Source organism: Lynx rufus, unplaced genomic scaffold (assembly GCF_022079265.1).
Source record: "Lynx rufus isolate CCGP_SWC_20201006 ecotype Redwood Valley unplaced genomic scaffold, mLynRuf1.p SCAF_52, whole genome shotgun sequence".
Classification (NCBI taxonomy): domain Eukaryota; kingdom Metazoa; phylum Chordata; class Mammalia; order Carnivora; family Felidae; genus Lynx; species Lynx rufus.
The window spans coordinates 533102-549582 of record NW_025814870.1 but is presented as its reverse complement, the minus strand read 5'-3'; the positions used below and the strand labels follow the sequence as shown (position 1 = coordinate 549582).

At 35.9% G+C, this 16481-nt stretch overlaps 1 protein-coding gene across 3 annotated transcripts in view; it reads right to left on the bottom strand.

Moving 5' to 3' along the window:
- The window catches only part of BRCC3 (BRCA1/BRCA2-containing complex subunit 3), a 61797-nt gene that overhangs the window by 36460 nt on the left and 8856 nt on the right, over nucleotides 1-16481 (bottom strand). For all 3 annotated transcript variants that reach the window (XM_047100717.1, XM_047100719.1, XM_047100718.1), the window contains 3 exons: nucleotides 15775-15862; nucleotides 12733-12821; nucleotides 11159-11214 (listed from right to left, as the gene is read on the bottom strand). In XM_047100717.1, coding sequence (XP_046956673.1) covers nucleotides 11159-11214; nucleotides 12733-12821; nucleotides 15775-15862 — 233 coding nt within the window. The remainder of the gene's footprint in view (nucleotides 1-11158; nucleotides 11215-12732; nucleotides 12822-15774; nucleotides 15863-16481) is intronic.

Genomic DNA, 16481 nt, shown 5'->3' with positions numbered 1-16481 from the left:
TTTTGTCCCTACAGATTTGCCTATTCTGCATATTTCGTACTATGTGGCTTTTTGTGTCAGGCTTCTTTCACTTAGCATGTATTCAGGGTTCATCCATATTACAGCACTTATCAGTACTTCATTCCTTTTTATAACCGAAATTTCCCATTGTGTGGATACACTACACTTTCTCTATCCATTTATCAGTTGATGGATGTGTGGGCTGTTTCTAATTTTTATTATGAAAACTGCTGCTATTCAGTATTCAAGTACAAGTTTTTTGTTTGAACACTTGTTTTCAATTCTTCGGTATAAACCTAAGAGTAGATTGCTAGGTCATATGTTAATTCTATATGTAAATTGTTGAGGAATCACCAAACTTTTCCACAACAATGCATCAGGGTTCCACTTTCTCCACAGTCCCGGTGACATGTTATTTTCCATTTAAAAAGTTATAGCTGACCTACTGGGTAGGAAATAGTATGTAATCATTATGGTTTTTATTTGTATTTCCCTAAAGACTAATGACATTGGGCAGCTTTTTATGTGTTTACTGGCTGTTCATATATCTTCCTTGGAAAAATGTCTACTCAAGTCCTTTGCCCGTTTTAAAAAATTGACATGAAATTCATAGAACATAAAATTAACCATTTTAAAGTGAACAATTCAGGACTTAGTACATTCACAATTTTGTGTGACCACAACCCCTAACTAGCTCCAAAACATGTCATCGCCCCAAAATAAAACACCATATTCATTAAATACCTGCTCTCCAGTCTTCCCTCCCTTCAGCACATGCCAACCACCAATTTTCTGTCTCTATGGATTTAGCTATTCTGAATACTTCATATAAATAAATAATAGGTAACCTTTTGTGTTTCACTTCTTTCACTTAGCATAATGTTTTCAAGATTCTTCCATGCTGTAACATGTTTCAGCACTTCATTCCTTTTCTATGGATGAGTAATATTCCATTGAATCTATCCATTCCTTTCAATGGATATACAGTTGACCCTTAAACAACATGGGTTTGAACTGTGTTGATACACTTATATAAGGATTTTTTTCTTATAAAAACACTACAGTATTATAAATGTATTTTCTCTTTCTTATGATTTTATTAACAATTTCTTTTCCATAGCTTACTTTACTGTAAGAATACAGTATATAATATATATACATGTGTTAATTGACTTTATGTTATCAGTAAGATTTCTTGTCAATAGTAGGCTATTAGGAGTTAAGTTTTGGGGAATCAAAAGTTATACATGAATTTTTTACTGCACGGGGAGTTGGCACCCTTAATCCACATGCTGTTCAAGGGAAAACTGTACCGTATTTAGCTTATTCATTCATCAGTTGATGAACATTTGGGTTGTTTCCATCTCATAGCTATTGTGAATACTGCTGCTACGAATATTCATGTCGATGCATATATTTGAGTGTATGCTTTTAATTCCTTTAGGTATGTACCTAGGAATACAATTACTCGGTCATAAGATAATTCTATTTTTAACTTTTTGAAAAACAACCAAACTGTTTTCCACAGTGGCCATATTTTATATTCTGACCAGCAACATCTGAAGGTTCCAATTTCTCCACACCTTTGCCAACTTATTTTCCACTTAAAAAATTATGCTCAACTTAGCCAAATGTGAGATGCTATCCCATTTTAGTCTTGATTTGCATTTTCCAAATGACTAATGATGTTGAGAATTTTATCATGTACTTGCTAGCCATTTGTACATCCTCTTCAGAAAGGTCTTTTCAAATCTTTTGCCCATTTTTAAGTTCGGTTGTTTGTCATTTTGATGTTGAGTTGTAAGACTTCCTTACATACTCTGAATGCTAGAGCCATAATAGATATGACTTGCAAATATTTTCTCCTATTCTGTAGCTTGTCTTTTCACTTTCTTGATAATGTCTTTTGAGGCACAAGAGTTTTTAATTTTTTTAAATCCACTTGATGTTTTCTTTTGTTACTCATGCCTTTGGTGTCATATCTAAGATTCCATCTAAAATCTAATGTATTGATTTACCCCTATGTTTTATTTAAGTGTTTTATGGTGTCAGCTCTTCTATTTAGGTCATTGATCTATTTTAAGTTATTTTTTGTTTATACTAGATATGGATATCCAGTTGCCCCAGCACCACTTGTTGAACAGACTATTCTTTCCTCATCAAATGACATTGGCACCCTTATTGAAAATCAATTGGCCATAGGTATACAGGCTTACTTCTGGACTCCACTCTATTCCACTGATTTATAGGTCTATACTTATGCCAGATCTACAGTGTTTTGGTTACTGAAGCTTTGTAGCAAGTTTTGAAATCTGAAGTGTGATTCCTCCAACTCTGTTCTTTTTCACTATTATATAAATTTTAGGATCATCTCTTCCAATTTATGTAAAAAGGGCCATTAGAATTTTAATAGGTATTGTATTGAATATGTTGGTCTCTTTGGGAAGTATTGTCACCTGAATGATATTGAATCTTCCAGTCTATGAACATTGGGATGCTTTTTGATTTATTCAGGTGTTCTTTAATTTCTTTCAGCAGTGTATTCTATTTTTAACTTTACAAGTCTCCCTCTTCCTCGGTTAAATTTTGTCCTGAGTATTTTATTATTTTGGATGCTACTGTAAACGGAATTTTTTCCTTAATTTCCTATTTGGATTGTTGCTTGCTGGTGTACAGAAATACAACTGATTTTTGTATATTGATTTTGAACACTACAGCTTTCCTGAATTTTTTTATTATCTCTAATAGCTTTGGGGGACTTGTATGGGATTGATTTTATATATATATATATATATATATATATATATATATATATATATATATTGATCAAGTCATCTAGTTTTACTTCTTATTTCAACTTGGATGCCTTTTATTTCTTTTGTTTAATTGTCTTGGCTAGCACTACCAGTACAGTGGTGAATAGCAGTGGTGAAAGTGGGCAACTTTTCTTGTTCCTGATCTTAGAAAGTTTTCGCTCTTTCACTACTGAGTAAAATGTTAGCTGTAGGCTTTTTGTTTTCTGAGAGAGAGAGAGAGAGAGAGAGAGAGAGAGAATCTTAAGCAGGTTCCATGCACAGTATGGAGCCCAAGGCAGGGTTGAGCTCACCACCATGAGATCATGACCTGAGCTGAAATCAAGAATCAGACATTCAACCGAATGAGCCACCCAATCACCCCTAGCTGTGAGTCTTCTTAAATGTCCATAAATATTGAGGAGTATCCTCTAAATTCCTAGTTTTTTGAGTGTTTTTATTATGAAACTGTGTTGGAATCTGTCAAATACCTTTTCTGCACCAACTGAGATAATCATGTGGGGTTTTTTCCTTCATATACATTAATTGACTTTATGTTAAAATTTGCTTGTAGGATACCTGGGTGGCTCAGTCAGTTAAGCAACTAACATTGGCTCAGGTCATGACCTCACGGTTCGTGGGTTCGAGCCCCACATTGGGCTCTCTACTGACAGTGCAGAGCCCACTTCAGATCCTCTGTCTCCCTCCCTCTGCCCCTCCCCTGCTTGTGCACATCCTTTCTCTTCTCTCTCAAAAATAAACATTAAAAAAAACTTGCTTGTATGTCTGGGATAAATCCCACTTGGTCATGGTATATAATCCTTCTAATCTGCTGTTAGATTCAGTTTGCTGATACTTCCCTGAAAATTTTTGTATCTGTATTCAGAAGGAATGTTGCTTTGTAATTTTTTTCTTCCTTTTTTATTGTGATATCTTTGTCTGGCTTTGGTATCAGGGTAATGCTGGACTCAAAGAATGAGTGAGAAGTACTCTCTCCTATTTTTTGGAAGACTTTGAGAAGGATTAGTGTTCATGCTTTTTCAGTGTGTGGCAGAATTAACCAGCGTAGTCATCTGGTCTTGGGAGTTTTGTCAGGAGGTTTTTGACTACTGATTCAATCTATCTTTTATAAGTCTGCTCTAGTTTTCTTTCTTTTTGAGCCAGTTTTGGCAATTTGTGTATTTCTAGGAATGTGTCCATTTTATTTAGGCTATCTAATTTGTTGGCATGCAATTGTTCAGTTTTACCTTATAATCCTTTTTATTTCCGGAAGGTCAGTAGTAGTAGCCTGCTTTTATTTCAGATTTTAGTTATTTGTGTTTTCTCTCATTTTTCTTTTTCAATCTAGCTAAAGATACGTCAATTTTGTTGATCTTTTCAAAGAACTTTTGGTTTATTTTATTTTATCTACTGTTTTTCTATTCCTTATCTTGTCTTCAACTTTAACATTTATGATTTCCTTCCTTCTAATTGCTTTGTATTTAGGTTACGCTTTTTCCTTAAAGTGTAAAGTGAGGTTAATGACTTGAGGTATTTATTATTGTTTTAATTTTAATTTAATTTTATTTTTTAAGTAATCTCTACACCTAAAATGGAGCTCAAACTCACAACCCCAAGATCAAGACTCACATGCTCTACTGACTGAGCCAGCCAGGAATTCGTGGCTGATTTCTTTTTTATTATACAGCTATAAATTTCCTTCTCAGTACTGCTTTTTGTGCATCTCATACATTTTGGTATGCTGTGATTTTCTTTTCAAAGTATTTTCTAATTTCTTTGTAATGTTTTCTTTATCCCATTGGTTGCTTAAGAACATTTAATTTCCAAATATATGTGAAATTTCCTTATGTAGCTGATTTCAGATTTCATTCTATTTTTGTAGAAGATGTTTTGTATGACTTCAATCTTTTACAATGTATTGAGACTTGCTTTGTGGACTAACATGCAGTTTAACTGTGGAGAGCATCCCATGTGTACTTGAAAAGAATGTGTTTTCAGCTACTATTTGGTGGAGTATTCCACATAGGTCTGCCAGGTGTTCTGTTTCATTATTTTTTTTTCCGGCTGTTCTATTGCTGAGCCATCTACTTCTCCCTTTAGTTCTGTCAATGTTTACATGATATATTTTGGGACCCTTTTGTCAGGTGTATATACATTTATAATTGTTTTATCTTCTTGTTGGACTGACACTTTTATTGTTATGTAATGTCCTCCTTTGTCTCGTAACAATTTTTATCTTAAAGTCTACTTTGTCTGATATTAGCAAAGGTACTCCAGCTCTCTTTGATTACTACTATTTGCATATATCGTTTCCCATTCTTTTACTTTCAAACTACTTTTGCCTTTGGATCTAAAGTGAGTCATCTGTAGATAGTTATTTTTCTTTTATCCATTCTGACAACTGTTGTCTTTCAATTGGAGAGTTTATTTATATTTATACTTAACATAATTATTAAGAGTTCTGCCATTTTGCTATTTGTTTTCTATATGTCATGTATTTTTTTGTTCCTCAATACCTCCATTACTGCCTTCTTTTGTATTAGAAAGACATTTCCTCAATGGTTGCCCTGGAAATTACAATTAACCTATTTTCTGACAACCTAGTTGAAATCAATACCAACTTAGTTTCAATCATATACACATTGCTCTTATCTAGCTCCATTCCCATCCTTTTATGTTATTATTAAAAATTATTAAAAATTCTTTATACATATTGTCTATCAATCGATTAGTAAATGTTGCTTTATGTAATTGCCTTTTAAATCCTATAGGGATAAAAACAGAAGTTTCGAAGTGAAAATTAATACATTAATACTGATGTTTATATCAAACTATGTAGTTATCTTTCTTCTATTCTTTATTTCTTTGTGTGGATTCAAGTTACTGTCAAGTGTCCTTTCATTTTACTTTATTTTACTGTTTAATTTAAATCCAAGTTAGTTAATCTTTAAGTGTTCTTTTATTTTAGCCTGAAGGCCTCACTTGAGCAATTCCTATAAGGCAGACCTACTAGTAAAAATACTCTGTCTTTGTTTACCTGAGAATGTCAATTTCTCTTTCACTTTAAGAGGATAATTTTGCCAGATACAGAATTCTTACTTGGTAGTGTTGTTGTTCTTTTTTTTTTCTATCAGCATATTAGACTATGTCATCCCACTACCTTCTGGCCTCCCTGGTTTCTGATGATAAATTGCCTCTCAATCTTATTAAGAATCCCTTGTATGGGGCACCTGGGTGGCTCAGTCAGTTATGTATCCAACTTCAGCTCAGGTCATGATCTCAGGGTTTATGGGTTTGAGCCCCACGTCGGGCTCTGTGCTGACGGCTCGGAACCTGGAGCCTGCTTCGGATTCTGTGTCTCCCTCTCTCTCTTTGCCCCTCCCTTGCTCATGCGCTGTCTCTCTCTCTCTGTCTCAAAAAATAAACATTAACATTTTTTTAAAAAAAAGAATCCCTTGTATGTAAGAGTCACTTCTCTTGCTTTCCAGATTCTCTCTTTGCCTTTGGCTTCCAACACTTTGATTATAATATGTCTCAATGTCAATCTCCTTGAGTTTTTCCTGTTTGGAATCCTTTGAGACTCTTAAGTGTGTAGATTCATGCTTTTTATTAAATTTGGGAAGTTTTTGACCATTATTCCTTCATATATATTTTCTGCTCCTTTCTCTCATCTTGTTCTGAGACTCCTATTTGAGTATATTGATAATGTTTTAAGGTGTCCCGTGGGTCTCTTAGGCTCTGTTCAATTTTCTTCATTCTTTTTACTTTCTGCTCCTCAGACAGTAATCTCAATTGATTCTTTTTGTCTTCTCAAATATGCTATTGAACCTATTGAATTTTTCATTTCAGTTATTGTACTTCTCATTCCAGAATTCCTATTTGGTTCCTCTTTATAATTTATCTCATCATCAATATTCTGTTTGATATCCTCTGACATTCTCATGGTTTCCTTTAGTTCTTTGTACATGGTTTCCTTTTAGCTTTTTGATGATATTTTAAACAGTTGATTAAAAATCTTTTTGTCTAGTAAATCTAATGTCTGGGTTTCCTTCAGGAATGTTTTTGTTAATTCCTTTTTTCCTGTTTATGGCCCAAAATTTGTTTCTTTGAATGCCTTTTTTGTTTTTAAAACTGGACGTTTTGAATATTATAATGTGGTAACTGTGGAAATCAGATTCTACACCCTCCCCAGGGTTTATTGTTGATGCTTATTTTATCTTATTTTGTGTGTTTAATAACTTTCTTGAAGTAATTTTACACGATCTTTGTTATGTGTAGCCACTGAGACTTCTGTCCTGTTAGCTTAGTGGACATCGAGTGACTCAACAGAGATTTCCTTAAATGTGAGACTGTGATGTTTTTCCTCAAGCATTTGCCTGGTTCCTATAAAGCTTTGATTAGTTTCTACAGTTCCAATAAAGTTGATTCTGACAGCTTTTGCCAGATTATTTGCTGCTTTCGTGGAGAACATTTGAAGTTTCCTACTCTGCCATTTTTGTTGATATCATTCTCTCTATTCACTTTAGTCAATATCTTTTTCTTCTCTTATTCAGATTGGATAGTTTCTACTGATCTATCATCAATGTTTACTCTTTCCTCTATCATCTCCATTGTGCTATCAAGTGCATCCAGTGAGTCTTATATTTCAGTGACCGCTTGCTTCTTTAGGTCTTGCATTTGTTTGCTGAGACTTTCTACTTAAACATTTGTTGCAGAAGTTGATTTTCAAAAACATTTTTATACTAGTTGCTGTAAAGTGTTTACCAGATCAATCCTACATCACTGTCATCTCAGTGTTGACATCTGTTGATTATCATTTTCCATGCAAGTTGAGGCTTTTGTGGTTCTTCACATGCCAAATAATTCTGAATTGCATCCTGCGTATTTTGAATATTTTTTAAATGATACACTGGGTCTTGTTTATAGTCTACAGAGAATGTTGTCTTTGTTTTAGCAGGGCACCTGCCTAGTTAAGTTCGGGTTGAAATTTCCACAGTGGGCTGTGGTTCCAATGTCAGTTCAATTTTCAGAGCCTTTCTAGTGCTCTTCAGGTCTTTCCTGCATGTTTGCCACCCAGTGGTTAGCATGGGACCAATGTGGTGGTCTACCAGTTAATCCAGTTTTCATTTATGCTAATTAAGATCAGGTCCATGCACACACGGCTCACGAGTGGGCCCAGAAATTTATAAACAACTTTATGAAGTTGGCTTTAACATACTCCTACCTTTGTGTAATTTCCTGGAAGCTACCCTTTTGGTCTTCCTGCCAGAAATTTGGGACTCTAGTTACTCCCCTTTTGTGCTCTTCCACAATTGGGACTCAGTATACACAAAATACCTAGTAAGTAGGCTTCCATTCTTAAGCCAAAATCATCATCATCAGCAGCAGCAGCAGCAGCAGCAAGAATTCTCCTAATAGAAGAAACTGTCTGGGATTGTGGTAATTGTTAAAATTGATATCCCAGAGCAAGATACCTAAAAGTGATCCACCAGAAAAATGGCTGGCTCTGAACCCACTCACCCTAAAATGAAGCTTCCTGTTGACAAGCTAAGGCCACAAATAATGAGCTATCACTCATGTTATGTTGCCTTGTTATTAAAAGAGGATGAAAAGCAAGATATAAAAATATAAATCATAAAATGTTTATAGAATATATCAAATATAATAAAAAATAAACAGAAACTGAAAAAACAAAAAAAAACAGAAGAAAATTTAACATTTCAATATATCAATAAAGCAAGAATAGGATACTGTGAAATAGGAATAACCACTAAAGAAAAATCGCTCAGAAGTTAAAAATATTAAATTGCTAAAATGCAAGGGTTGGAAGATAAAATCACAAATATACCTGAGAAATCAGAACAACAAAAAAAGAGACAGAAAATAGGAGTTAAAAGAGTTCTTTTGACAATCTAGGAGCTTTAATATCTGACTAATAGGGGAAGGAATTATCAAAGAATAGAGAGAGGAAGTCATAGGAGAGGAAGCTGTTAAGGTATCTCCTTATGTTGGGGCTTCAAGTCCATGAGAGAGGAGGAATACATTGCATAAATGAAGGTGAACATTAATCATGAATAGAAGGACTCATGCCCTGATTCCCAAAACCAGTATGAGACCAGGAAGTCTCCTTTCCCTATAGCATAAGTGCATTTCTCTTTCCCAATACTTCAAATGCCATCTAGAGTCAAAATGGAGAGAAAGAGAAGTAACTGAAAGAATGAGAAATTATCCCCCAAAGACTGATTTACACTTGAAGAAATTTTAAATTATGGGATGGCACTGAATTGTAAATAATATTTTCTCCTCCCAGGAACTGGGTATACATGGTTATATCTGGGGATGCAAAAGAAAACAATAGCAGAGAACTTCCCCTACTGGCAGGACAAGTACTGTCTGACTGACAGTGTCCAACAGTTTGAATCACAGAATATCCACACTCTGGATATATCACAGAAAATTCCACAACATCAAGAATACAGAAGCTCCTAAAAGCTGTCAGAGAAAAAAAAAAGTCCCCTGTAAAACAACAAGCATTACACTGGTAAAAGACTCAAATGCATACCTTTCTTAGAAAGAGTGAACCAAGAAAGATGACATGAAATCCAGACAACAATGGATCTCACCAAGGAGAATAATGAACAAAAGTCCCAGGATAAGCCTTGGCTAAGGTAGGAAGATGGAGGGCTTCAGGGAATAATCCTAGCAAAAGCAGGGATTCCAAAGATTTTTATATTAGTCCTAACAAATTGGAACTCAGTGAGGTGTTAAAGGCAGAAAAATTAGGAGGGAAGCCGTTCAAAAATCCATGAAAAAGCAAAAAACTATACAAGAAAGGAAATGGAATCATACTGCTTTGCATTGCTTGGTTGTACATGGAAGAATATTTACATAATCATAATAATATAGACACTTTATTTTATACTCTTAGAGTCAACAGTAGAGAAAGCACAGAAAATGCAATTATGGTTACAACACAGAACATAGATGTTTGCAACTGTGAAAATACAAAGGTTTATGGTAAAACTACAAGTAACAATAGGGAGCCAAAAGATATTGTCTATTGTTGACAGAATAAATAAAGGGACAAACTTCATGATTAGAAAAGTAACCAACAGAACAAAAAGTAGTAATATGACTACATTGGGGAAAATGGAAATGGGGCTAAATCCTCACTTGTGACTGCAAGATAACTTAATAAGAACAGATAATATCTAATAGTAATAAACCAAGAAGGAGTATGAAAAGCATATTATTTAGATATATCAAAGCAAACATCAAGACTAAAAACAAAATTAGGAGACAGTGGCTCCTTCTGAGGAGGGAGACTATTATGTTCTTCCGTACCATTTGATATTTTTATGCATATGCATCTATTACTTTGATAAAAAAATTGTAATTAAATTTTCTTGACTAAGTAACGCTTCTGTATGCTAAGTGAAGGGTCCAATGAAGTCTCCTTCATTCCCACTTCCTCTTTGCTGAGGTGACTGACATGTTTCCTTCCAGATATCTGATATATTTACAAGCAATTGCGCTAGTGTATATATACTCCTCTCCCATACCCTTACACAAATAGTGGCAGGCTCTCCATGCTATTCTTGTACCTTATCTTTTTTATTTAACAATGTATATTGCAGATATTTCTGTATTACTCCTGACCTTCCTCATATTTGTTAATGGCTTATTATTCCATTATTTAGATGCATCATAATTTATTTCCTTGGTTCCGTACTTACATCTACTTTTTCCAATTCTTTGCTCTTTCAAACAATGCTATAACGACACATTGACAAATATAAGAAAAAAATGTAAGACTGTCTACTTCTGTCTCCCAATTAGATGATGAACTTGGCTTCCATCTCTGCATCCTCAGTCTGTACCATGGTCCTTGGCATATAGTACATATTGTATTAAGATTTGCTAATTCAGGCTGAATTGAATTGAAATGAGGAACTAACCTATGCAAGCATTTAAATAAAATACTGTAATTCTGAAAGCAAGTTTATGGCACAGCAAAGACAAGAAATCTATAATAGTTTGCATACTCAGTCTTTGTTTTACAATTTACAAGAGGAAGGAAAAGTAGTAACTCATTTTCAAATAACTTCAGGAAAGGAAAAGTGGGACAGGGCTCTCATGATGTAATTGCAATGAACAGACTTTTTATATGATCCTAGCATTCTAGAGCCCTAAAATCCAAGATGCTAAAGAGATTCTAACACCTCACAGAGATGTTAATGGGTATAAGTAGATTTATAGAATTATTAGTGTCTTATTAGTGAGAGAAATAAAATTAAACTAAACAATCAATTCCCTGGAATGAAAATTAACCCACCAATACATACATACATGTTTGTCATACTTACTCTGAGCTCTTTTGGGCCTGTATGGATTGAAAGCAAGTGTAGAGTACCCGGCCAGTCTAAAAACAAAAGAAAAAGGAAGAGAAAGAAACAGAAAGATCACACAGAAAAGGATTAATATTGAAACAGGTATAGCAATTTAGTAGATTCAAACCTAAAACTCCTATCCTTACATGAGCGGTATCTACAGACCCTCAGAAGAGGAGCGTTAAACGGCTTTCCGAAGATGGAATATGCCATCGATCAATTTCTATACAGGATCGTGTACTCAGTCAACATGAACATGAACATGCATTCATGTGACAGCAGAGAACTACTTATAAACATGAGAACCAAGAAACGGAAAACTAGAGCACGCAAACTGCTTTGTTGGAAGCTGACAAACTTATTCAACTATTTATAATGACAACAAATAAATTTATGATGACAAAGCCAAAGTCATTTCATATGAAGTATAAAGTTCAAGTTACTTTAATGTTTCTGGAAAAGAGTGATTTTATGAAGAATATTCATTATTAATACAGATTCTGACAATGTAATTATATACTAAAGGACACAACACATTTGAGAGTCTTGGCAAAATTCATTCCTACAATATTAAATAGTAATTTTCTTTTTGTTTGAACTGACACATGGTCAAGCCTACAAATCTAAAATTCAAAAAGAAACACTCTAGACAGACTAGCAAGACTAGCCACTGACTGAGCTTCTCTGAGCTTGGCTCATCCATACACATAATAATAGTCCTCACAGACCTATTGTCAAGGTTAGAGCATGTTTATGTAAAACACCTAATAAGCAGGCACCATACAATAGGTGATAAATGGCAACATTTGTCACTATTATTAGCCATGGAAATGTCTGCAGAATCTGGCTCTTTTTCATTACCTCCACTCCTACCCCCATGGGCAAACCTCCATCACCTCTTGCCTAGACTACTACAGCATCTTCCTACCTGGTCTCATGGACGTCATGGATTCCACACTCCCTCCCTCCCCGTGCACCGCCCGCACCCACCGTCCAGTCGACTATCAACACAGTAGCCAGAGAGATCCCATTACAACATAAAGTCACCCCCTAGTGGCTTCCCAAATCAGAGTGAAATCAAAGGCCTCTTAAGATCTGGCCCCGTTATCTTTCAGACTTCATTGCAGAACGACCAAATGAGTCACTATCCAAACCAGGACACTTCCAAGAAGGAAAGGTGTGAACTAAATAGGAGACTGGGATCGTGGGGTAAAACTGGGACTGACAGAGGCAAACTGGAACATATGGTCACGGTCTTCCTCACTCTGCTGCAGCCACACTGACTTCCTTGATGTCCCCTGAACATGCTGCACTCACCTCAGGGTCTTTGCACTGGCTATTTCCTCTGCCTGGAACGCTCTTCCCCCAAGAAATCCACAAGACTTGCTCCCTCACTTTCTTCAGGTCCTGACTCAATGACCCTTCTCATTGAAACCTTCCCTGGCCACCCTATTGAAATTGCAAAAAGATTTTTCTCTATTCTGTGTGTGTGTGTGTGTTTACACACACACTTGCACACACACACACACACACACACACACACACAATACCTTTGTGTTTTTATCTTCTATGAAGCAGGAAAAAATAAGTCCTACAAAGCCTTGATCCATCATCTGGTACATAGCTTGTGTGCGAACATCTGCGAATAAAGATAAAAATCTGCTGTCAATAAGCTGTATCTCACAAATATGAAGATTTAAAGATAATGGTAGCACACAGTCCTCTCAAGATTCAGAACACTTTACTAGGTGAGTGAAGAGTACTCTAGGAAGTTTGCAATTAAATAAGAGAAATTAGATTAATGACTCTTCAATTAGCCCCCCAAAAGTTGATAATCTCTTCCAGGGGACTCAGAGAGAAAGAAAAGCCCCGGAAAAAGGCAAAGTCTCCTGGAATAATCCTTTTGATGGACATCTTCTAGGGAAGTAAATGTATTAGACTTGACAATAAAGAATGGAAGTGTAGAACTATTCTGGAGGAAATTCTTACAGGCATAATTCTTATGAAGGATACAAAACATTAGGTATTGGGGCACCTGGGTGGCTCAGTCGGTTAATTGTCCAACTTTGGCTCAGTTCATAATCTCATGGTTTGTGAGATTGAGCCCCACGTCAGGCTGTGCGCTGATAGCTCAGAGCCTTCTTAGGACTCTCTCTCTGCCCCTTTCCTGCTCTCTCTCTCTCTCAAAATAAATAAACATTTTTAAAACTTTGCTGGTACAAATGTTCTATATTTCTTCTTTATTGTTGTTACTCTTTGTTTCCCCTTTAGTACTTTAACTGTTTTTTCCCCACAAAATCATAAGGCCCAAACCAGCAGAAACTGTCACTATATTGTTCCATTCAGGTATCCTATAAATTTGCTGAATAATCATTTATGTAATAACCATTCTAACCTACTGGAACTTTAATTATACTACCTTATCATAAAACACATTAAAATTCTTCATACACACACACACACACACACACACACACCATTGTCACCTCCCTCTCTCTACCTCTTAATGAAAAAATATTTTCATTTCACTCCTTCTCACTTGTCATTCTTGAATGTAGCTTGGAATATTTTTCCCACCAAACATACTTACTATACATACTTTAAATCATCACTCATTTTTTTTCCAGGACTTGCTAACACAGGACACCTGCTTGACTTAATTCTTGAACAACCATTTGGAGATGACCTATACATCTTTGTATCTACACAATTCCTTAGGCTCTGGAATTACACAACAATCTAGTCATTGTGAACACCAGTTTAGTTGGGAGATGATTTTTTTCTTTAATTTTACCTATAGTTTTGTGACCTCAGTGTTCTTGTTAATCCTTCCAATGCTGTCTGCCATTCAACTTTAAATATTTACTCATGCTCTCTCCATGTTGAGTTCTATGGATAAATGCTTTGGTATCTTTGTTATTGTGCTGAGCATGGGACAGAATGACTTATACATGATTTCATATACTACTCTGATAACATGTTCACCTTTTCTGTAGTGACGAAACTGTGGCACAGGGAAGATCTCTTAACTAGTCTCTCAACTAGTGACTGAAATGAGAGTCTAACAGACCTGCCCCCTAACAGAATCCAAAGCTGCTGTTCCCAACTCTCCTGGTGTGATAACTCTCTGACCTTCCCATCTGCAGTTTAGAAACAAATTAACACTCTTAAAAGCATCATTGAGCATAGACTTTATTCCATTTTGTTATTTATTCCTTTTTCTTACCCAGTTAGATATTATTTTCAAGATGAGATCTCAATGCTCTAGTCTCCAAATTTACTTTGTGTTAAATTTTTTTCATTTGGTTCCTTAGTCATTTTCACTATTTAGCTGATTCTTCTGTTCAGTTACATTCTGCAATACCCTTGTTTTCCTAACTGCCTTTTGTAAAGACGTCACTTGCCCTACTGCTCTTACTGCTACATTGCAAATGCCTCCCTAGGTTCTTGTTTAACAGCTTGGATCTGTTGCCCCTGAGGGGAAAACTCAATCAGTCTCTGAATGGGTGTTCCAGTTCAGAGACTGATAGTTTTTTTCCTAAGCTCTTAGAGTTTCTTTTTTTACCAGAAAATTTTCCATTCTAACTTATTACCATAGTGACAATATTGTTCAGGAATATATACTCTCTAACCTTTCCTTCATTAATGGTTGGTACTTCTTCCTTTCTGGCTGATGGTACTACCATGGGAGAAATTAGAAGCAAATCTGATTTTAGTGTTAATGGGTGGCAGGAAAATAGCAATTATTTTTGAGTAGAAGTTAGATAAAATCAAACACTGAATTTATTCAGTGATATTACGGTTTTACAGGACTACATTTATAGCTATGAAAACAACCTTTGGGGCACCTGGGTTGCTTAGTCGGTTCACTGTCCAGCTCTTGATTTTGGCTCAGGTCATGATCTCATGGTTTGTGGGCTCGAGCCCCATGTCAGGCTCTGATCTGACAGCGTGGAGCCTGCTTGGGATTCATATTCTCTCTCTCTCTCTCTCTCTCTCTGCCTCTCCTTCCCCCCACCTCAAAATAAATAAATAAAACCTTAAAAAAAAGAGTCAGGTAGACACCAAAAATCACCATGACTCAGGAAAAGCAGTAAAAAAAAGAGATAAGAATTTTGTTACATTACACTGATTAGAGGGATGAGGAGGTAGGTTGAGAGCCCCAACAGCTAGGATGGAATATGTGTTAAACCTCAATTTTGTAGCTTTCACACCTGACACCTTTGAGTATTCCAAATGGGAGGGTACTGAACAGTGGTATTCAGCAATCAGCAATTTTCAGTTACAATTTAAATTTTTTGAGGTGTCAGCCAATTGTCAGGTTTTAGTTAGTTGTGGTTTCATGAATACAGTCAAAATGGAGTACTGAAATTTTAGCTCTACTAAAAACAATATGACAGGGTGCCTGGGTGGCTCAGTCAGTTGAGCATCTGACTCTTGATTTGGGCTCACGTTATGATCCCAGGGTCATGGACAAGGGCAGCTGTTTAAGGATAAAGTATGGTTTAAAATAACTGTAGTTCATGTAATGGAGAAGGAAAGATGATACTGATTGCTAAAGATAATAAACATTGCAAGCCCATAATACTTACCAACATGTGAAGGCCAAACAGTTATATGAGGATGGGAATGATACCAGCCCACAACTCTCATGGGGCGACCTGTTAGTTCAGCCAACCTGTGTGTCTGTCAAGGTATTTTCAACTTGTGGGAACAAAATTTGTGATGCTTATGGGCTCAGAAAGCATTCTGAGGTTTAAAATAAACCTAGTCCAATTTAATATCAATAAAAGAATGAAATAAGGTCAATGCCCAGAATTTCCCAGACCTCCCGTTTAAAGCCAAAAGTTTTTTTGTTTTTTTTTTTTTTTAAATAGAATCAGGGGGCACCTGGCTGGCTCCATTGGTTGACTGTCTGACTCTTGATTTTGGCTCAGGTCATCACCTCACGGTTTGGGAGTTTGAGCCCTGCGTTGGGCTCTACACTGACAGCGGGGAGCCTACTTGGGATTCTCTCTATCCCTCTCTCTTGGCCCCTCCTGCGCTCTCACTCAAAATAAATAAATAAACTTAAAAAAAAATAGAATTGGGGCACCTAGGTAGTTCAGTCAGTTAAGCGTCCAACTCTTGATTTTGGTTCAGATCATGGTCTCACAGTTTGTGAGTTCAAGCCCTGCATTGGGCTCTGGACTGACAGCGTGGATGGAGCCTGCTTGGGATTCTCTCTCTCCCTGTCTTTGCCCCTCCCCTGCACCCTCACTCTCCCTCTCTCAAAAATAAATAAATAAACTTTAAAAAT